General features: G+C 41.5%; 1 protein-coding gene and 1 non-coding gene across 3 annotated transcripts in view; both read right to left on the reverse strand.

Moving 5' to 3' along the window:
• The window catches only part of KCND3 (potassium voltage-gated channel subfamily D member 3), a 329597-nt gene that overhangs the window by 12683 nt on the left and 292899 nt on the right, over positions 1-24015 (reverse strand). For both annotated transcript variants that reach the window (XM_001372901.4, XM_001372886.4), the window contains exon 3: positions 22923-23085. In XM_001372901.4, coding sequence (XP_001372938.1) covers positions 22923-23085 — 163 coding nt within the window. The remainder of the gene's footprint in view (positions 1-22922; positions 23086-24015) is intronic.
• Positions 15346-15448, reverse strand: LOC130457725 (U6 spliceosomal RNA). The gene has a single exon (XR_008917009.1). It is a non-coding gene; the product is annotated as a U6 spliceosomal RNA (small nuclear RNA).

The raw sequence follows: 24015 nt of genomic DNA on the forward strand, positions 1-24015 counted from the left end.
GGGTCAGTCTATCCTCCCTTTCTAAATAGTCTGTGGTATTGAGGAGAGGTCATTCCCTATGGTCTTTCCCTATTTCTTTCCTTTGAGTATGGGTAGATTAGGGATTGTCTCTCTGAAGATCTGGAAGGGCAAGCAGGAGGAGGTTTGGGAGATGGTGAGAAGTGGATGTGATTGACATTTTTTTTTGGTGGTGTTCAATAAACTGTGATCAGAGTATGTTAAATATGAGTCCTGTGGATGGAGAGGGGATCATCAGAGAGAGGAGATCCCAGACAGATTGAGGTGGGGACTCTGGAGTTGGGTACAGATTGACAGAGCAAAATATTTTAACCTTTTGAGTAACATTCCATTTCATTTTCTAGATTAATTGTAAGACTTGGCCACTGCTATCACTAGAAGTCAATGACTGGGTAGTATAGAAGATAATTCTAGTATTCTTCAGGCTGAGTAGGGGACCAGAGAGCATATTTCAGCCTTTTAGGAAGGCATGAATGTGCCAGAAACTGATGAGAGTCTGGGGCTGGGAGCTCAAATGGGATGCTACCTGGTGGGCAATACAGTTACTATGTTTAATCATTGGGGCATTAATATATTGACATGCAACCTTTATGTAGACTTAGAGAAGGAAGAACTTGGGCTAGAGTAGATAGAGTGTTTGACCTGGAGCCTGGAAGTCCTGAGTTCAAATCTCATCTTATTAGCTGTGTGACCTTGATCAAATCACTTAATTTCTTTCAGCCTCAGTTTCTTCATCAGTAAAATAGAGTTAAATAATAACATCTACCTCACAAGATTGTTATAAGGATCAACAAAAATAACATGTACAATGTTTTGCAAACTTTAAACTACTATGTAAATGATGTTGATGATGGTACAAGGATCATTTTCATTTATTTGACTAAAGAAAGATCATGCCATATACACATGTGTTATATGTATAATTACAGCTATATATGCACAAATGCAAATATATGTGACTACATATACACACACTAACATGGACTGCCTGTATGTGTGTCCTTTGTTGGCATCAGCATGAAAGGATCTCCCTTTGCTGTATACTGGACTTAAAGTCAGAAGTGGTCTTGCGTCCTCCCATGCCATTCTTTTCCCATTTATCTCTCTCTCCCATCCTTCCTATCTTTGACTGTGATTCTTCTGTACCAACACGGATCTGTCTTGCCCTTCTTCTCTAAAATCTTTAGTGACTTCCTCTTTTTGATGGAGTAAAATAGAAATGTGTCTTTTTATGGTATTCAAGGCCATTCCCATGAGGTAGTATTTATGGTATTCAATACTTCATCCTGTACTTTTCCCACTACTTGGTATTTGCTTTCATGCCGGAACAGTGGGATGATGACAATCATGATATTAATCAAATTTTATCTTGTGGATTCCTTTTGATTTCTTGTTTAGCCATAGATCTATAGATCCAACAGGTTGATGTTGGATCTCCTTTCTCCTTTCATTTGTTATTGATATGGCTTTTTATGTCTAGGTCATGTATTCATTTATAGCTTATCTCGGTGTATGTTGTGACGTGAAACCTAATTTCTCTGAGGCTATTGCCAAATAGTGAGTCCTTTCTGAATCGATAGCTTGGGTCTTCTGGTTTATCAAACACTATCCCACTGATTGTTTGTTTCTGTATATTGTGTATCTAATCAATTTTACCGATTGACTTTTCTCTTCTTAAAACCAGTTCCAAATTGTTTTATTGATTACCGCTTTGTAGGGCAATGTAAAATCTGGTCCCGATACATCTCTTTCCTTCCTTCTTTTTTTTTTCATTATTACTCTTTAGTTTCTTGACTTCTTGTTTCTCTGTATGAATCTTATAACAATTTTTTTCTAATTCTATAAAATATTCTTTGGGAGTGTGATATGGCCCTGAATAAGTAAATAAATTTAAATACTATTTTAAAAATTATATTGGCTCAACCTATCCATGAGCCATTAATGTTTCTCTAAATGTTTAGGTCTATCTTTATTGCTGCAAAGAGTACTTTATAGTTGGATTCATAGAGTTTCTGGTGAATCCTAGGAGATGAACTCTCAAGTATCCTGACAAATTTGTCTTACAAAAAGTGTTTTGTAAATTACAAAGTGTCAGGTGAATGGGAACCATTATTCTTATATGTCTATGCAACTGGTTTGGTAGTTATTCAATTCAATGCCATAAATGTTTATTGTGCTTTTATTATGTAGCTGGCATGAGAGGTAGCCTACCATGGTGGAGAGAGCTTTAGTCAACCTCAGACTCGTATGGGTCAGGAGGGGATCAGAATCAGCTTCACATGCTCTACAGACTTTCTGTCCCTTACACCAGGCATTCCATCCATTGCCTCTTTGCCCTGTCTTTTCACTTCAATCTCTTTAGAATGCCTCGTTTTCTTCAAAGCTCAGCTCAATCTTCTCCATGAAACTTTTCCTAATATCCTGATATTTTAATGTGTTCTTCCCCCCAAATTACTTTGAATTCATTTTGCATATATGTGATAGACATTTTTACATGTATATATTCTCCTTAGATAGAATGTGAGCTCCTTGAAGACAGGGATTGTTTCATTTGCTTGACATATAGAAGGTACTTAAATGTCTCTGCTTGCTTGCTTGCTTCAGATTGTCCTGTTCCCCCCCAGCTTCTCTCTACCTGGGGGCAATCCCTATCCTGAATCCTGATTCATTGGTGCAATCGCTAAATCTAGCTCAGGGACCTCAGAGTTGGGTCATCTAAAAGAAATAAAGGCATATACTATGATTTGTCCATTAGCCCAGAGAATCTTGCCTTGGCCAGTTTCAGGAAATGACTTGTTCCTATAATATTCAGGAACTTATTGGGGATGAGAATTGTTCAGAGATCAAAGGGGCTTTAAAGTGGGCCCAGTGGGTCAGGAGAGGAAACTTTCTTTTGAGTCTTTTGGGAAGAGTTTTCTCATTAAGATAAATTGGATAGCAACTCAAAGTAAGTGGGGCCAAGGGTCACAGTTCTGTCTACAAGTAGGCCACAGAACTTTGCTAGAGCATGACCACAAATTGCATAATTAACATATTTGGCAGTGTTGGGTGATGAGTTGAGGTAGGATGGATGGTTGAGCCAAAGTTATCCTCACTCTTGGAACAATAATTCAAATGGTGAGTCATGTCACTCACCTCTGTAGGCAAACGATGGTACATTTGAGCTTAGGGAAATTCTAAAGAACAGAGAAGATCAGTGAAAGAAATTCAGCCACAAAGGACTGGTGGAAGGTGGGAAGCAGGGTAAGGCTATAGGCCAGTGAATGCCAAAGATCAGCACTTCACAGATTCAAGCAAGACCTAGTTTTTCATTGTCTCCTTTTGTCTTTTAAACCCTAACTTTCTGTCCTAATAACACCTCTGAGACAGAAGGGCAAGGACTAGATAAATGGGGTTAAGTGGCTTGCCCAGGGTCACATAGCTAGGAAGTGTCTGAGGCCAGATTTAAACTCAGGACCTCTTGACTCCAGGTCTCGTGCTCTATCCACTGTCTCCTTTCTTCTTCAGTCATCTGAGGGAAGAATCTGCCAAAATCTGCTTAGGCTGGGAGCATCAATAGAAGTTGGAGGTCATCTTCCTCATTCCAGGAATTGGTTAGGCTAGGAGAAGAGACTGAAGGATTGGGCTACAAATCCTATCAAATGAGCAAGAGAGTTGCATGGCTTTTAAATGGGGCTGGGGTTCAGATCGTAGATCAGGAGCTGGAAGGGACTGCAGAAGTCATTTGGACCAACTTGCTTTTCATTTCATAGAAGAAGACACTGAAAGCCAGGAAGGGAGAAGGTCAAAGATGGGATCTGAAGCCAGGTCCTCTGACTCTTAGAGCCAACATTTTTCCATTGTACCACACAGCTATGGGTTAAACTCTCCCCTATGTCCCACTATGACTTATGAGATCTTGGGAAGTCACTTGATTTCTTTAGGCTTCTGTTTCCTTCTACAGAAAACAAGAGGGTCAGACCAAATGGTCCCTTCCATTTCTAAGTTCATGGACCCCACTGTTGGGCTGTGTTTTGCTTTTTCTTTCTTCGGTTCCTTCGGATGCTCACCCCAGCCAGAGAGACCAGAGAAATGGAAGCAGAAACATGGGAAGGGAGATAGGAAAAAAGAAAGAAAAAATCTATCCACTCTGGTTTCCCAGCTGGCCAAGTTTCCAAAAGTCATTCTCCTCCTGACAAGCTCTTTGCTTCTGAGAATCTGCTCCTGTCCCTTCCTCCCTTCCAAATGCATGTTTACATCCAAATAGTGTTCTTCCCTCCCCATAGGAGAAGGCAGTTTTTATTGCTTTGGGGAAGCTCTGGGTGCTGAGAACTGCATATGGAAATCCAATTGTGTCAAGCTCATTATAGCCTTATATAATTTGATCCCACCACTTAGAGGCAGACCTTTATCGTATCTGGGGTCTGTCTTCATTACTTTCTAGAGATGAAAGATTTTTCTTCTCTCCTTTGTGGCATTTCTTTTAATCTTATCTTACCCTGGGCTCTATTAAAGCAATAGATTGTCATATCAAATACACTGTATCGTTTAATCATTTCCAACACAGGATGAAGAGGTTGGCAATGTATTTATGGAACAATACACAGAATATGGAATTTAGTGTGGCTCTTGCTGTGATTTCCCGGGAGGCAGGTCGGGGAGGGCAGGGATCAGCCCATATCCATCTTTGTATTCTCTCACAGTGCCTAGCACAGTGTCTTGGGGTGTTCGGTGATTCGATTCAATGGAAATTCATTCAGGGTCTGCTAAGGACAGCAAGCCCTGTATTAAGTACCAGGGGAGATAGAAAATTTAGAAAAGGAATGGTTCCTGCCCTTGTGAAGCTTAGAATTAGTGCCAGGGGGCTCCTGAGTTAGCTGTTTAGTCATTTTTCAGTCGTGACTCCTTTTGGGATTTTCTTGGCCAAGATCCTGGAGCAAGTTTGCCATTTCCATCTCCAGCTCATTTAACCGAAGAGGAAACTGAGGCAAACAGGGTTAAGTGACTTGCCCAGGGTCACACAGCTAGGAAGTGTCTAAGGCTAGATTTGAACTCATGAAGATGAGTCTTCCTGACTCCAGGTCCAGTACTCTATCCACTGCACCCCCCAGCTGCCCTATGGGGGGCATAGGATACATATACAAATGCCATGAATACAAAATAACACATGATAAATGCATACAAGTCCACAATTATGCTAGTCTGATGCTTCATGGTGGCATGTGAGTTACCCTGGGATCTCAAAGGGTATGCCGGCTTTGTATGTGGTCCTAGCAACACATGGAGTCTACTTTCTGAAGTCCAGCCCAAGTAATATAAGAGAGACTCATCATTAGAGAGGCTGGCCACGAGATGATGAATTCTTGGGCCACAGCAACTCGTGAAATGTGGAAAAATACAAAATGACCCTCTGGCTTGAGCGGCCCCCTTTTCCCTTCTGTTGCCAGGGTGGCAGAGTGTTGAAAAAGGAGGCAGGAGGTACTAAGAATAGTAGTAATAGCTAGTAATAACTAGCATTCATATAGCACATTGAGATTTGCAAATATTTTTTTCTTGCAATTATTGCAAAATTATTATTTTTTTTGCAGCAAACTAGGAGGTGCTATTGTTGTCCTCATTTTATAGACAGTGAAACTGAGGCAGATAGAAATGAAGGCACTTGCCCAGGGTCACACAGCTAGAGTCTAAGACTGTATTTGAACAATCATATAGGTGTTAGATCATGAATAAAACAGTAACTTACCCACTGATATGCATTCTACATTGGAAATCCTTGCTCAGTGGCCAGTGAATGACATACTACCAGAAAAACAGAATCATATCAATGATAGGGGAAGTTGGGGCAGGTAGGTTTCTCAGTGGATTGAGAGCCAAGCCTAGAGATGGGAGGTCCTGGATTCAAATCTGACCTCAGACACTTCCTAACTGGGTGACCCTGAGCAAGTCACTTAACTCCCATCTCTAGCCCTTATTGCTCTTCTGCCTTGGATCTAATACACAATATCAGTTCCAAGATAGAAGGTAAGGTTGTTGGTTTTTTTTTAAGAGATGTAGGGTTGGGAGATGGTTTTATCATGTACCCAAAGGAAAAAGAAACATCATTTCATGGGATACAATAATGAACAAAAGCAAATGAATAACCAGCTCATGAGCCAACATCTACTGCAGAGGAAAAGATAGAGAGCTTCTCCAAGAGTCTCAATATCACCTTCCAAAGTAAATGAACACATTCTTTGATATTCAGTAATTTCAGTGCAAAAGTAGGTAGTGGATGGATTCAATTCCTAAAGCAGTCATTAAGCCCCTATTCTGTGAAAGGCATTAGGGGCAGCTAGGTGGCACTGTGGATAGAGTGTCAGGCTTAGAGTCAGGAAGACTCACCTTCTTGAGTTCAAATCCAGCCTCAGACATTTACTAGCTGTGTGACCCTGGGCAAGTCACTTCACCCAGATGGCCTCAGTTTCCTCATCTGTAAAATGAGTTGGGGAAGGATAAAGCAAACTACTCTAGTATCTTTGCCAAGAAAACCCCAAAGGGGGTTAAAGACCGCATAACAGTCCCTACCCTCAAGGTGCTTATAGTCTACTAGGGAGTCACAGCATTGGCCTAATTAATTATTGTGCAGTGAATACTAATAACTAAGGAATCAGGAAAGGTTTCCTATAGGAAGTGAAATGAGTTGAGTTAAAAATGAGGAAATGTGAGAAAGCAGAAATAGCCCGTTTCAGAAAACAAAGACAGAAAAGACAGCTGCATCAGGGCAACTATAAAGAGGAGGGATCCATGTTGGAAGCAACATGGTTTTGAGGGAATTGATTTTGAGAGCTCTCTGTGAAAGGGAGGAAGATGCTTAATGATTGGGGGGAAAAATCATGGCCGCTCTCGCTACCGAAAAAGGCAATTGTCAGGTTATCAATAACTATTGACTCATACGCCTACTTTCTCATCTCTACAAAATCGCCGTGAAAGTAATCTACACACATTTTTGAGGACGTCCTTGATTAAGATATGAGAAGGGCATAATAGGCAGCCTTTCCCAAATGATATCTGAAAGCAGAACACATCATTCACACAACTGACTGAAAAGTAGGGAGAATACAAGAGCCTACTTGGATTCCTGTTTGCTGATGACTGAAAAGCTTTTGGCTGAACAGAGCAAAATGGCGCCCATAAGACCCTCATCATGTCCTATTATACCTCTTAAGATCATACAAGACTCCTTTATAAAAGAGATCATGGTGATAAATCTTTGATGATCTCATGATGGATATCAAATGAATAAAAAGATGTACCCTTGCTAGAAAGGTTTGCCACTGTCAAGAAGGAAGTATTATGCAAAGTCCAAATTGAAGAAGGTCTGATTCCCTAGAGTGGTTGAGGTCCTACAGATGTGATTCTCTGCAGATAAAAAAAATTTCCAGAATACTGCAGAACTTCCTAAGAGAGGTTCTATTCACTATTCACAAGTGTTTGGGCTAACTATCCACACAGGAAAAACCAAAATGGATGAAGACTACCTACCATCCAGATTATGATATGCAATTATATAGCTAATTATCCCACAGGATTGGCACTTTAGAGCAGAGATCAAGGATATTGCTGATGTATAGAGATGGGCTGAGAACTGGATGAAGACAGTGAACACTTGGGAAATATTGCAGTGATTTCAGTCATCCCAAATTCCTTCCTTACTTAAGATGTCATTGTTCTTTTTAAAATATTCTTTTGGTCATGCTCCATGACAGAGAATTTTAAACAGTATGAATCTAAGTGCTGGGTCACTCATAGGACAATGGAGAGATGTATGATCAATATAATTATTTTTTGGATCAGATCCATGACTTTTAATAAAGATTAGGTGCTGGGTCTGGAATTAGGAAGACTTGAGTTCAAATCCAGCCCCAGACACTTACTAGCTGTGTGACTCTGGGCAAGTCACTTCACCCAGATGGCCTCAGTTTCCCCATCTGACAAATGAGCTGGAGAGGGAAATGGTAAACCACTCCAGTATCTTTGCTGAGAAACCCCAAATGGGGTTATGAAGAGTTGGACATGACCGAAATGAATGAATGACAGCAACCAATGAAGGTTGGTAACTGTTTTGAAATGTATGGTCTTAGAGGCACTGGGACACTGAGAAGTTGTGACTTGCCCAGGGTCACACAGCCAATTTATATTAGGGCTTGGATTTGAATTCAGATATTTCTGATTATAAGATTGGCTTTCTATCCAGTATGCCTTACTTCTTGGTGCAGTATATTATTATTACAATGATGAAATTACACACACAAAATGACATAAAATATTATCAAAAAGATGTGACTGGAGCTAGCGGATGGTTGATGATGTATTGACAAAAAAAGATACACATAAACTGCTGGGAAAATTGGAAAACAGTGTGGGAGAGATTAGGAATTGATCAACACCTCACACCCTATACCAAGATAAATTCAAAATGGGTGAATGACTTAAACATAAAGAAGGAAACCATAAGTAAATTGGGTAAACACAGAATAGCATACATGTCAGACCTATGGGAGGGGAAAGACTTTAAAACCAAGCAAGACATAGAAAGAATCACAAAATGTAAAATAAATAATTTTGACTACATCAAATTAAAAAGCTTTTGTACAAACAAAACCAATGTAACTAAAATCAGAAGGAAAACAACAAATTGGGAAAAAAATCTTCATAAAAACCTCTGACAAAGGTTTAATTACTCAAATTTATAAAGAGCTAAATCAATTGTACAAAAAACCAAGCCATTCTCCAACTGATAAATGGGCAAGGGACATGGATAGGCAGTTTTCAGATAAAGAAATCAAAACTATTAATAAGCACATGAAGAAGTGTTCTAAATCTCTTATAATCAGAGAGATGCAAATCAAAACAACTCTGAGGTATCACCTCACACCTAGCAGATTGGCTAACATGATAGCAAAGGAAAGTAATGAATGCTGGAGGGGATGTGGCAAAGTTGGGACATTAATGCATTGCTGGTGGAGTTGTGAACTGATCCAACCATTCTGGAGGTCAATTTGGAACTATGCCCAAAGGGCGACAAAAGAATGTCTACCCTTTGATCCAGCCATAGCACTGCTGAGTCTGTACCCCAAAGAGATAATGGGGAAAAAGACTTGTACAAAAATATTCATAGCTGTGCTCTTTGTGGTGGCCAAAAATTGGAAAACGAGGGGATGCCCATCAATTGGGGAATGGCTGAACAAATTGCGGTATATGTTGGTGATGGAATACTATTGTGCTAAAAGGAATAATAAAGTGGAAGAATTCCATGGAGACTGGAATGACCTCCAGGAAGTGATGCAGAGTGAGAGGAGTAGAGCCAGGAGAACATTGTACACAGAGACTAATACACTGTGGTATAATCGAATGTAATGGACTTCTCCATTAGGGGCGGTGTAATGTCCCTGAACAATCTGCAGGGATCTAGGAGAAAAAACACTATTCATAAGCAGAGGACAAACTGTGGGAGTAGAAACACCGAGGAAAAGCAACTGCCTGAGCACAGCGGTTGAGGGGACAGGTCAGAGGAGAGACTCTAAACGAACACTCTAATGCAAATATTAACAACATGGCAATGAGTTCGAATCAAGAACACAGTGGAATCATGCGTCGGCTACAGGGGGTGGGGGGGAGGAAAAGAAAATGATCTTTGTCTTCAATGAATAATGCATGGAAATGATAAAATAAAATATTATAAAATTAAAAAAAAATAAAATTACTCTAGAGAAGATAAAAAAAAAGATACACAGATGGATAGCTTGTATGCTATCCTAGTAGCCACATACCATCATGTGAGCTAGAGCAGGGGTTCTTCATCAAATAGACCACAGATGGATTTCGAGGGGGCTGTGAACTAGGATGGAAAAAAATTACATCCTTATTTTGACTAACCCTTATTCAGGGGTTCTTTACTTTTATTAGGTCATGGACCCCTGAGGCAGACTGAAGTCTATGGACCCCATCTCAGAATCATGTTTTTAAATGCATAGAAAAAATACATTTTTTTTTCTCCAAAGAAAACCAATGATATTGAAAGGGAAAAGAAAGAGGATAAATATTTATTCTTACTATGTGCCATGCACTGTGCTAAGCACTTAAAAATATTCTCTCATTTGGACCTTACAAGAACCCTGTAAAATAGGTGTTGTTATTATCCCCAACTGAGGACATTGAGGTAAGCAGAGGTTAAATGACTTGCCAATGGTCATACAACTGGTGAGTGTCTGAGGCCACATTTGAACTCGTATTTTCCTTCTCTATCCATTACACCACCAACTGATTTAAATATTGAAATGTAATTACCAAAAATATTAAAAAGCAAACAAACAAACAGCTCTTCAAACCTTGGGCTAAGAACCCCATTTCTAACAGAAATTCAGCCTTTCCTTCAAATCTTTAAAAACATTATTTTGATACATACATACATACAGTACAATTGCTTGTCAGCTCTGGGAGGGGTGGGGGGAGGAAGGAAGGGAGAGATCATGAATCATAGAACTATAGAAAAATCCTTAAAAATAAATAAATAAATAGAATGCAAGAGCCTTGGAAAAACCCAACACATTATTTTGAGAAGAGGTCCATAGACAAAAAAACCAAAAAGGAGACCATGAAATAACATGATCCAAAGGAAGGTCTTCAGTACATTTGGTTGTTTCCTTGCCAAAGAGTTACAGGAAGAAAAAGATCAGAGGCAAACAAGATTAGAAGGCATTGATGGGGGGCAGCTATGTGGTTCAGTGGATTGAGAACCAGGCCTAGAGATGGGAGGTCCTAGGTTCAAATCTGGTCTTAGACACTTCCTAGCAGTGTGACCATGGGCAAGTCACTTGACCACCATTGCCTAGCCCTTACCACTATTCTGCCTTAGAACCAAAATTCTAAGAAGAATGGCAAGGATTTAAATAATAATAAAAAAAGGCATTGATGGTTTGCCGTTTGTCCAATTGGAGGAAATATCTACATCAAGGAGATGCATGAAAGTATTAAAGAATAGTGCAGTATAAATTCACAAAAAATCCAAATATACTAATTGTATCAACCTTTCTTACTCATAGAATCACAGATTCTGAGTTGAGGAAACCTCAGAAGTCATCTAGTCCCAGCTATTCATTTCCATGTAAAAAACATCATGGAGTCCTTTTCCACCAGTTTCCTCCCTGTTTGGGCCATAGTACCAGTGCAAGCCACCAGATGGCTCCCCCTCTAAACTCAAGCTACTCCATCTTGCTTCTAATGTACATGTGCAGATAGGATCTAGCATCTCAGAAGTGGGTGAACTCCTCTGGACTTCTTAACCTGGGATCTGTACTCTTTCCTTCCTTCCTTCCTTCCTTCCTTCCTTCCTTCCTTCCTTCCTTCCTTCCTTCCTTCCTTCCTTCCTTCCTTCCTTCCTTCCTTCCTTCCTTCCTTCCTTCCTTCCTTCCTTCCTTCCTTCCTTCCTTCCTTCCTTCCTTCCTTCCTTCCTTCCTTCCTTCCTTCCTTCCTTCCTTCCATTTTATTTTTATCCTTACACACTTCCATATTGGTCATTGTAACCCAAACCCCAAATAAAACAAAATATTAATTAGACCATCAATACTGATTATACTATTTATTTTTAATGTTTTGAAAATGTTAAGTCCTTTGATCAAGAAAGAGCTTGTCCTGATAAGCAAACTACAAGGTGTACAGCACCCTCCTCTTCCTTAAGAAAAGTCCCCCAATTGAATGACTTCTGTGACATCACTCATCCCAATGACTATAATCCTCTGAGCCACACTCCTCATGATTCCAAATCCATCATTCTTTCCATTGTACCAAGGTTGCTCACAATATCTTATTCACAATATCTTAATTGAACCTGCTCTCTCCAAGGTTGTCAGTGCCCAATTACTAAATCTGATGGATTATTCTCATTTTCCATCCTTCTTGACCTCTTTGCTAATGGTGTTCCCACTGAGGTGCTATCCAGTGGCTATACTGGTATTTTGGTGTGGGTCAGAAGTCACCTTTTGTTTTATTCCACAGACATTTGTTTGAATTTAATTTTTGGATGACTGGAGAACAGTAAGAAAATGAAGAATTACCTCCGTGAAAAGAAAAATACTTAACTGGTAAAAAACAACAACAACAAAAGATCTCCCTTTGTTGACACTGTTAAATCCCCTTCATTTGTGTTCCTGGATAGTCTCCTCTCTTATTTGGGAGACATTGTCCTTTGTTTGCCTAATACCTGTCTAACTATTCTTCATACTCCTTTGGTGGGACGTCATCTTTGTCTTGCCTAACCAAGGATTTAAAGACCCCATCTAGGGTAGCCATGATGCAGAAGGACTGGTCATGACCCCTTCTCTTCCCTTCTCTCTCCCTCCCCTGATTGGGGCATTTTAGGACCCAACTGGACTGCTCACTGCTCACATGACTTGGATGTGATGGGATCACCAAATTTATTCCATTGGATAAGATGGAAGGCCACAGGACTAGCCATCTGCCCTGCTGCTGCCTCTTAATGTCCTCCAGGCCTTACCATCTGCTTGCTGACCTCTAGTACTGTCATCTGAAGTTCTGATGTAATTCAAGGACCCTTGGGCCTTGCCATCTGACTCACTGTCTCACTTTGGGGGCTTCTGGAGCCTTCCATCTGCCCTATAGCTGAACTTGATTTTATATATTGTTTCCCCTAAAAAGAGTGTTAGCTCCTTGAGAAGAGAGACTATCTCACTTTTTCTATTTGTATCCCTAGTGAGCAGCACAGTACTTGGCACATAGTGAGCCCTCAAAAATGATTCATTCATTCATTTATTCATTCCTTCAACATAAGTCTATTAATAATAATAATACTAAATAACAGCTAAGTGGCACAGGAATAGAGGGCTGGGCTTGGAGTCAGAAAGTCTCTTCTTTGCAATTGGCTTTATTTAATTTTTTAATTTAAATTTTTTAAACCCTTACCTTTCATCTCAGAATCAATACTGGTTTTTGGTTCTAAGGCAGAAGAGTGGAAAGGGTTAGACAATGGGGGTTAAGTGACTTGCCCAGGGTCACACAGCTAGGAAATGTCTGAGGTCACATTTGAACCCAGGACCTCCCATCTCTGGGTCTGACTCTCAATTCACTGAAACACCCAGCTGTCTTCTGCATTTGGTTTAAAAAGAATGCTAACCCTTTGATCCAGCCATACCACTGCTGGGTTTATACCCCAAAAGAGATAATAGGGGAAAATACTTGTACAAAAATGTTTATAGCTGCACTCTTTGTGGTAGCAAAAAATTGGAAAATGAGGGGATGCCCTTCAATTGGGGAATGGCCGAACAAATTGTGGTATATGTTGGTGATGGAATACTATTGTGTTGTAAGGATTAATGATCTGGAGGAATTCCATATGAACTGGGAGAACCTCAATGAACTGATGCAGAGTGAAAGGAGCAGAACCAGGAGAATATTGTACACAGAAAGTGAAACAATGTGGAACAATCCAATGTAAAGGACTTTGTTACTAGTAGCAATGCAATATGCCAGGACATGCCTGAAGGACTTATGGGAAAGAATGTTAACCACATTGAGAGAAAGAATTATGAAAGTAGAAATGCAAAAGCAAAAGACATGACCTCACTTATCACATGTATATATGGGTATATAATTCAGAGTTTAGGCTTTAAAAGATTGCTTTATACCAAAAATGAATAATATGGAAGTAGGTATCAAGTGACAACATTTGTGCAACCCAGTGGAATTGTTTGTTGGTTCTGGGAGGGGTGGGGAGAGAAGAGGTGAGGAAAAGAAAATAAGTCATGGAAACATGGAAAATATTTTAAAAAATTAATAAGTAAAATTAATAATAAAAAAGAAAGTCTCTTTTTTCTAAGTTCAAATCTGGTTTCAGATGCTTACTAGGTATGTGATCCTGAACAAGTCACTTACCCTTGTTTGCCTCAGTTTCCTTATCTGTCAAATGTCAAATGGAGAAAGAAATGGCAAATGTTTGCCAGCTGTGTGACCTTAGGCAATGAAGTCTTTTGGTCCTGTTTGCCTCCATTTCCTCATCTGTAAAATGAGCTGGAAAAGGAAATGGCAAACCATTCCAGTATCTTTACCAAGAAAGCCCTAAATGGGGTCAAGAAGAGTTGAACACAACTAAACAGTAATAACAAATGTAGGTAAGCCCCCTACTCTTCAACTAATAGTCTCAGAGACCCATCTATAGCCCTGAGAAGCCAGGTGATTTATCCAAGGTCACACAGCCAAAATGTCAGAAGTAGGATTTGAACCCCAATATTTGTGGTTTTCATGCCAGTTCCCAATCTACTATGCCTGATATGACTTTATCAGAGGAAAATACATTAAAGAAGAGGTCTTGCTGCTGCCTCCTAAGGATCTGGGGACCTTTCCACATGATTTGTGGCTAAAAATTGTTTTTAATCCTGAACTTGAGAGCAGGATTGTCTACCTTTTTGACTTGTAGGCTCAACTCTTATCAAGGTGCTTTGAATATATTAAATGCGTAATAAAAGCTTTTTTCCTTTCATTTATATACTATGCTGACTCTCAATTAAAATCTTTTAAAATGTTCATTTTTATTATTATGAACTGGACAAACATCAACCAACATAATTTCTATTCATAAAGAAGTATGGAAAAGAGAGGATTATATATTAAACTTGTTCGGTCATTTTCAGTCATGTCCAACTCTTCATGACCCCATTTGGGATTTTCTTGGCAGAAATACTAGAGTGGTTTGCCATTTCCTTCTCCAGTTTGTTTTGCAGATGAGGAAACTGAGGCAAACAGAGTTATGTGACTTGCCCAGGGTCATACAATTGGTGTCTGAGGTCACATTTGATTTTAGGAAGATGAGGCTTCCTGACTCTAGACCTGGCTTTCTATGCACTATGGTGGCACCTAACTGCTCCCAAATATTGTTTAATATTGTTTAGGGGCTGACGATTAAGCACAACAGCACATCACTTTTTAGCAGTGTAGTTCCAAGTCTGCCCTGCTTGCCTTTGTCTCCTTTAGAATTTCTTTCTCTTTTCCTTTCATTCTTAAGATGTGCCATTGTTTCATTTCTTTTCTTCCCTTTTTTAAAGCATCACTACCATTATCTTTTTGTTTCCATAATTCTCCCTCCACCAAAAGAGAGAGAGAATAAGAGAGATAATGAGAGAGAAAGAGAGAAAAAGAGAGAGAGAGATAATGAGAGAGAGAGAGAGACAGAGAGAGACAGAGAGAGAGAGAGAGAGAGAGACAGAGAGAGAGAGAGAGAGAGAGAGAGAGAGAGAGAGAGAGAGAGAGAGAGAGAGAGAGAGAGAGAGAGAGAGAAATATTACCTAAACTAGAAGAGTGGAGACCTTAGAATGCATCATGAATTTGCATGTCATCTCTAAGCAAGGGCCATGCATCTTTTCTGTATCATTCCAATTTTAGCCTACTGCTGTCAAAGTTAGCACCTCACACTCTACTTTTCCCAGACTCATTCTTTTTACTACTCTTTGCTCAGTCACCTTATTTAATCTCTCTCCACTTTTATTATATAGTTTGACTGCCTTGGGTACCAGTAGATCAGAGCAAAACTCTGGTTAGGAACTAGATTAAAATATAACTGGGAAATACTTAACAAAATAAATAAAAATATAATACAACACAGATAATGTTAATTTGTGGTTTTCCAAGTCAATGTCTACTAGCCCTCAGGGATCTGGCTTATATTTGAGTTTGCCCTGCTGTGGGTGAACACTGGTATTTATACCTAAAATGGGCAGGTGTTCTTAACCTGGGATCATTGTCTTGAAAAATAAAATTCTTAACTATATTTCACTAGAATTGGTTCCCTTTATAATTCTATGTATTTTATCTTGTGCATTTCAAATCATGATTCTGATTAGTAATCCATAAGCTGAATAGAAAAGGTCCAGCACCCCTGATTTAGAGGGATCGCTGACAAGGATGGCACCATCTTGTACCAGAGAGAAGGAGGGTTTAGGGAAGAATTAGTAGAGGGTTTAACTCTATATTTGCAACGTCCTTCTATCCAGGCCTTCATTCTGACTTCTTGTTCTACTGCTGTGACCTAGCTGGTTGGTTGGTTGGTGGTTATCCTTCATACTGGATGAGAACCAACATATCACGATGTTGGAGCTAATGCCCAGTGCGTCCTACTGTGGCTGATCAGACCAGGAAGGCTAGCTTAGTAAAGTCTACCAGCCATAGCTATAGCCCAGTGGGAGTGATCCCTTAAGTCCTGAACTTAAGACCAGAGCCCAGTTGTTTTCTATCTCAACCTCAATGGCTATGGCCACCTCAGACACGTCATTTGTCCACTGCAATTTGAGACATCACTGCTGTCCATTTCCACATTTCCTCTTCAGCCTGGAGAAGCTGGAGGGGTGTGTGTATGTGTGTGTGTGTGTGTGTGTGTGAGTGCTTTTGCCCCAGGGGTACACACCAGTGGTGGAAATGTATGTGTATGAGAGATGGGAAGAGGAGTAAGTGTGATGGCAGACCAGCATGTCTCCTAGGAATGGGCTGGGGGAATTCCTACTTCTCGCCTTCCAATTCAGCTGAGCAGAGTACACAGCACAGGTTGACCAGAAGTGAACATTCCTAAATGGGGTAGACTCCAATGGGAGGGGAGAGAGCGATTGAGTGGCTTTAAGTGGTGGTGATTTCTTCCTTTTGGGAAAGGAGATGACTCTGCTGGAAACGCTCATTCCCCTTTGATGATCACTCATTTTGAGTGCTGCTAGCTCTCCATCAATCTCACCCTTCATTCCTTAAGTACCTTTTAACAGTTTTGCTTACAGGTGCCCTTTCGTACCTGAATATTTACATCTCTCATCTGGAGTGGCAACACAGCTTTCTCCTTGGAGAAATAGAAGGAGAAAGACGGAGAGACAGAGAAGTGGAAGGGGAGAGAAAGAGGAGAGGAGAGGAAGCTTAGGATAAGAGTGGAGAGGAGAAAGGAAGAGATTAGGAGAAGAAGAAAGGAGGGAAGTAGGAAAGGGAGTGGAGGGAAAGAGAGAAGAGAAGGAATGAGGAGAGAAATATGGAAGAGGGGAATAAGGGAGTGAGGGAGAGAAGGGAATGCAAGAAGAGGAAAGACAAAAAGGAGAAACATTCCTCTTCTCTCCCAACCCCCTAACTTCTCAGGCCTCTACTCCTGCCCCCATATCTATAGTTTGATTAGAAAACATGACGTCTGTTTGGCTGTCACCATCCAAATCTTCCTGATATAGAAAACCTATGGAAATCAAATGTGAAGGGAAGAGAAGAGGAGAATGAGGGCAGTCATTTCCTCCTAGACTCCAGGCGTAGGCTTGTAGGCTGGTGCTTATTTTCAGAGCTGCTCTCAATCTTAAGGGACTGGCTTTGGTTGAGGGCTAACATTTTCCCTCCTACCCTTGCTCTCCTTTGTGACTTGTCCCCCCAGACCTGAGCTGCGTGTCCTCAGCCACTAGAAGAGGATAACTATTTTTTGCCACCCTGGAAGAGAGCCCAAGGTGAAAGGGGGTAGGGTTGAACAACCTTGTCGAAAGGCAGCATCAGCCTGAGTGAAAACTCTGTAAATATTTACTCTGATGTCAGATGGAGAAAAAAGGAAAGAAGGAGGGAGGGTGGGAGGGAGAGGGAGTCATTTTCACCTGCCAGTGAAGGGGGAAAAAAGACAAGACATTCTCTATCTCTTAAGGACCTGGGATGGGCTTTATGGAGCCATAGGGGAGCTCCCACCTTCTCAGCTGTAACCTCTGGGGGACAAGCAGGAAACAGATGAGATGCCCTAAGATGTGGGCAATTGGCACGTGAGAGATACCTTGAGTACAGCTGCGTTAGGGATACAGATAGTGTAGCTTTTACTGGAGGCTAAATGTGAGGCTGGGAGCTTTTAAAGTGTGACCAATTATTTCTCTAAATCCTCTGCTCAGTTGAGAGCATTTTAAAATGCCCGTAGGATTGGATTCCAGTGAGTACCTAGCTCTGGAAGTACTCTAGTGCCATGGGTTGTGGTTGCAGAGAGGGTGGGGATGGGATGGGCAGGCTCCCAAACCAGAGAGGGTTCAGGAAACAACTCTTGAACAGATTTGACTAGTCAAGTAAAGGAGTAACAAGGGTACGGCAAATGGAGCTTTGCCCCAGGGCATCGATATTCTTTGCTCTGTATGTAAGTGGGGCTCCTGGCACTATTCTTGACCAGGGATTTGTTGGGAAGGCATCTGGAGGTCTGAGGCTTTGCCATATTCAGTCCTTTGTTCCTCCAGTGCTATTTTCACTTCTAGAGGGTCTTGGGGAAGTGTCCTGGTGCAAATCTCCAAGCCAGGGATTGCATGAGTGAGAATTCCATAGTTCTATTCTCCTACAGCTCTGAGAACTTTTCTCTCAATTTCTAATCCCCTCTCAAAACCTAAAACTCCGATTTTCACCCAGAAATGTTGTCATCATGACACTGGAGTCAACACATGCTGATCTCATTTTTTAATACCAGCTCATTTTCTGCTTCCCAAGTTTGCCAGGATGTACTTTACTCAGAAAGAATCAATTGCCTCCATTCCACCCTGCCTGCCCCCCTTGCCCTGACCTAGGCTGCCTGGCACCACTCTATGGAGTCAGCCAAAACCACGTCTAATTAATTCTTTTCCATTGTGGGCTTCGGGGAGGAACAAAAAAATCTCTCTCTGGCGCATTTATGCTGCCAAGGAGTAGCCAGCTTCTCGCCCTCTCCCTGTGTCTCTGTCTCTCTCCTCTTTGCACTTACTGAGGGTTTCTTTGTTCCATTCATCTTTGGGGACTGGGGGGGGGGGTCAGAAAACTCTGGAACCCGCTCCCCTAGGTCTTCTTTCTTTTCCATGGAAGACCCTTTTTGGGGACATCACAGACAAGATGTCCTGGGGACTTTGCTGGGATGTTCCGGAGCATCTCTCCTTTCCCAGGGAAACACAACATTCTTGTATTTCTATTAAACCTGGTCCTTGGGTCTGTTGTCTTCTAGGGCTTCAGATAGTGAAAATAATGGTTAGAGTCCCAGATACTGGGAATATATATGAAATATACCCTCAAGTATTATCTATTACAAAGTGGAGGGGTGATGGGCAGGCAGCAGTGAGTCCAGGGAGGGTGCGGAGGAGGATAGGATACTAGGTTTAGAATTGGTCATCTAGCTCAATCTCCCCATTTTAGAGATGAAGAAATAGAAGTCGGCAGAGCTTAAGCGATTTGCTTCAAGGTCACACAGCTAGCAAATGACGGCTGAGCTCTGAGCCAAGTCTTCTGACTTCATATTCAGGGCTCTTTCTATTAGACCACCTTGGAATAAGGAAACATTTCCTGTCCACGAGTGCTACCCAGGAGTGGAACAGGCTACTTCTGACTCGGTTTATGTATTCAAATGAAACCTGCTGGAGATATTGCTGTGGGGATTTTTGGTGAGACACAGATCGCTCCAGATCAAGGGTTAGCACGCTAGAGCCTGAAAGCTGAATCTGACCTGCAACCTCTTTTTGAATAGCCTGCAAGAATGAATTTTCACATTTTGTTCAACTGTTTCAGTTGTGTTCAACTCTTCATGAGCCCATTTGAGGTTTTCTTGGCAAAGACACTGGAGTGGTTGGCCATTTTTGTCTTCAGCTCATTTGACAGACGAGAAAACGGAGGTGAACAGGGTTAGCTTGCCCAAGATCGTACAGTTAGTAAGGGTCCGAGATTGATTTTGAACTCAGGTCTTCCTGATTTCAGGTCCACTATGCCATCTAGCTACCCCTAATGCCACATTTAATATTTAAAAATGTAAAAAGATATTTAAAAAGATATTTAATATTAAAAACATTGAAATATTTAATATTTTAAAAAATGAATTAAAAATACAAAACCTCACAGACCATATAAAAACAGGCTTTGGATATGAGGCTACAGTTTGCAGACTCTTGGTCTAGATGGTCTCTGAGGCCCCTTTTAACCCCAAGATCAATGCCAGCCTATAGCAGGTGTCTGATGGAGTGCTAGAGGTCTCTTCTCACATCCTTATCAATGACTTGGAAATGGTTCAGGGTTCATGTTTGCCAAATTGAAGATGATATTAAACTAATACATTGGCAGATAGTCCAATAGAAAGTACCCTGGCGTGGAAGTCTGAGGACCACTGCCCAGCCCTCTGTCTCCTGCTACTTATACCCTACTGGTAGTTTTTGGCAAATTAGGACATGCTGACCTAATGTCATAAAGCCAACAACAAAATTCCTGGTGAGAATCACAGAGGTATCGAACCAAGGTCTGAAGGGACCTCAGAGATCATCTAACCCAGAACCTTCTCACCCTGAAATGTTTCCTTGCCATTCCCCTTCCCCTATTGGGGAGTCCATTGGGGGAGATGATGGGCTTATATTGACTATCCTTCATTCTGCTCCTGGAAATACTTCTGACCTCTCATCCTGGTATTTCCTTTAGTTCCTGTGACTTTCTCACCTTGCCATATCCCTCTGCCATAGTGGTCCCCTTTTTCCATTGGTGAGTTCTTTTCAGGACCTCCATTTTAGGGATGATGGGCACAGACTGGCCATGCTTCATTCCCTTCCTAGTTGTGCTTTTGATTCTGTGCTCTTTGACATTATGCCCTCACTTGGCACCCCTTACAGTTGCCGTTCATATGCCATCTTCTCCCATCAGAACATAAGCTCCCTGAAGGCAGGGGCCATTTTTATTTTTGATTTTACTCCCATTCCCAATGCTTAGCATAGTGCCTTGGCACACAGAAGCTGCTTAATAAGTGTTTATTGGCTGACTAACTTTCCAAAGAACCACTTCCCTCTAAAACATCTCATGACTGATGCTCGGGTTTTGGCACCTTTTCTAGAGAAGAGCCTTTCCCCAGCTAAGAGTCTTTGGTCCCCACATACCTGCAGGAGATCTAATTTTCTTTAAATTTCTAAACTTTTATTTTCCTGGCCAAAATAAATCTATCAAACTAAAAAAAATAATAAAAGTATTTTAGATAAGAATAAGAAAACATATCTCATGACTAGGAGGCATCTCTAGTTTCTACCTGCACTCCTGTGAGTAGATCAGTTTTTGAACAGTTCCTCCCGTCTTCCTACCCTGTTCTGATTCATTCTCAACTATGTGCCTTCATCATTCCTCATTTTCCCTCCCTTCAATGTAAACAGGAGAACCCAGTCCTCAAAGGGGTGAGAGTCAAATATTAGGACAACTAGTGTGTTCTTTTGGGGCGTATTTCTTCTCCATGTTACCCCAGCTTGTCTCTGCTACTTGGTTTTGGACCCGGAGGAGATGGGCTCTCTCTGAAGAGTTAGGGCCAGGTCTAGTGAAGCTGAGAACTTGATCCTTGTGCTTGAGAGGATGAAGAATCCATAACGGAGGAAAAGAAGATTATCTTCTTGTCCTCAATTGGTCTCAAAAGGCCCTCATTTCTGCTACATTAATCCATGAGGCCATATGCTTCTTGGGGCTAAGAACCATGCCGTAGGCAATCTTTCCATCCTCCCCAACATCGGGCTGTATCTAATCACTGATTCTTCTAACAGGAAGGGAGGAAGCAGTGAACAAAATGAAGAATTTGGGCTCCCGTGGATTTAAATCATACCTCTTCCCTGTTATCCCATGGTCATGGATAATAGAATCATAGAATGTTGGAGATGGAAGGGACCTTGGGGGTCATGAGTCCACTCTGGACCCAGACAGGAACCTCCTACCCTTCACCCCACAAGCAACTTGTGCGTATTAGATTTGCTCCGCTCTATGGGGCAGAGAGAGCAACAATGGATGGGAAATCACCGGGAGAAGAGCTTGAGTTCAAAATAAACAATGAGTGGCCACCAAGGTGGAGCTATTCCTCGATAGATTGATTGGGTTTGCTCCCTGCAGATGTGCAGACAGAGATCACCCATTGGAAATCCAACAGAAATAATTCTTGTACTTAGGAAGAGGTTGAATTAAGTGGCCGAATAACCATCTGTAAAAACTAATTATACATAAAATAAGAATATATAGACTTTGGAGGAGAATTGGCATGTAGGTTACACATGCATGAAAATCACTGGTCCCAAGGCAGCAGTGGGTAAGTGTTGCATCAGTATGGGATAATAACATTAATAATAATAGCTGAGGGGGCAATTAGGTAGCCCAGTGGACATTGGGAGTTCTTGGGTTCAAATCTGGCCTCAGACACTTCCTAGCTGTGTGATCCTGGGCAAGTCACTTAATTCTAAATGCCTAGCCCTGACTGCTCTTCTGCCTTAGAAGTGATACAAAGACAGGAGGTAAGGGTTAAAAAAATCATAGCTGAAATTTATAGAGCACTTTGAGTTTTGAAAAGCAGGTTACACATATTATCTGATCTACATAACAATTTATAGAATCATTTGTGTCATAGATTTAGAGCTGGACAGAACCTGAGAGGCCATCTAGTCTAATTTCCTTTTTTTTTTTTACAGATAAGGAAAATGGGGCTCAGCCCTGTGCAATAAATGAAATCATTACCCTTTTTTGGGGGGTTGTCTGGACCTATGACTTCCTTAGGGTAGGGAACTTGCAGCGTGGATACTTCTTTCTCCAATGCATCTCAGCAGTGTGTCTGAAATTTATAGACATTGAGTGGCCAGGTGCTCTGAGAGGTTAAGTGACTTGCCCATGGTCACACAGATACACACAGTCAGTATAGTGTGGAGGCAGGACTAAAACCCTGGTTCTCCTGATGCCAAAGTTGGCCCTTTGATTAATTCTGCCATACTGTTGCCTTTCACAGATGAGGACCCTGGTGCTTGGTGAGATTTAAATGGTTCATCTACCAGGGTCATAGGGCTGGTGTTAGCAGTCAGGATCTGAACTCAAGACTTCTGGATTCCATGTTCAGCACCTCCTTTTTCTGAGTACCTGGCTCACATGATGGGCAAGAAAGCTTCTCTGGGTTAGGGACTCACCTTTTGTGCCCGTCGCTTGTCAGCTCTCTGATTCTGGTGGTAAATCCGACTGAAGTTGGAGACGATAACAGGGACAGGTAGGGCGATGACCAGGACACCACTGAGGGAGCAGATGGAACCAAAGATTTTCCCTGCGATGGTCTTGGGTACCATGTCCCCATACCTGGGGATGAGAGAGAAAGAAAGAGGCCCACAGTGGAGTAAGTGATTGTGGCCTCTCTGCCCCCTCCATCTTGCTCTTCCCCCTTTCCCAGCCCTGGAAGGGCTTCAAGGATGGTCAAGGTTACTTTTCTTTGAGATATCTCCCTCTACTCTCCCAACAAAGGGCCGTACCTAATCACGGATTCTTTTAATAGGAATCGAAGAAGCAGTGGCCAAGATAAAGAATTTGGGCTCCCATGGACTGAAATCCTATCACTTCCCTGTGACCCCATGGTCATGGATAATAGAATCATAGAACATTAGAGATGGAAAGGACCTTGGAGGTCATGAGTCCAATCTGGACCCAGACAGGAATCTTGTCTGACCTTCAAAGAGGAGAAAACTACTCTCTCTTTAGGCAATCAATTAACCAACCAATCAATCAAAAAAGCATTAACTTCTCGTCCCAGTCCTCCTCACCAAGGCTCCCAATGTCCCCAGTCCCTTCGGCTGAAACTCATTTGGCATAAATTCAAGAACCTTCAGCATCCTGGTTGCCTTCCTCCATCCATTCTCCAGATCTCCTATGTCTTCTCCTAAAATGTGGAGTTCAGAATTCCACAAGACACTCCCCCAAAGGGGTCTGGCCAGGGCAGAGTATGCTGGGTCTCCCCCTTTCCTCATCCCAGACACTCATCCTCTCTCAATGTGCCTGAACCTTGCCACTGCTTTCTTGGCAGCCCATTTCACTTCTGGGTGGCTCTAGTGAGGTTAGGAAATTTTTCTGAGAACAAGTCAAAATCTGCCTCTCTTGCAATTTCTGCTGCTGTAACAGGATAAGGGATGGGATGATGACCTCCAATCCCTTGTGTCTCGCCATTTGCAATCCCGAGAGTCCTTTCTCCTTTCCTTTCTCTGAGCTCCTCTAGTATTCATTGGTTGTAGAATAATA

This window comes from Monodelphis domestica, chromosome 2 (assembly GCF_027887165.1).
Source record: "Monodelphis domestica isolate mMonDom1 chromosome 2, mMonDom1.pri, whole genome shotgun sequence".
NCBI lineage: Eukaryota > Metazoa > Chordata > Mammalia > Didelphimorphia > Didelphidae > Monodelphis > Monodelphis domestica.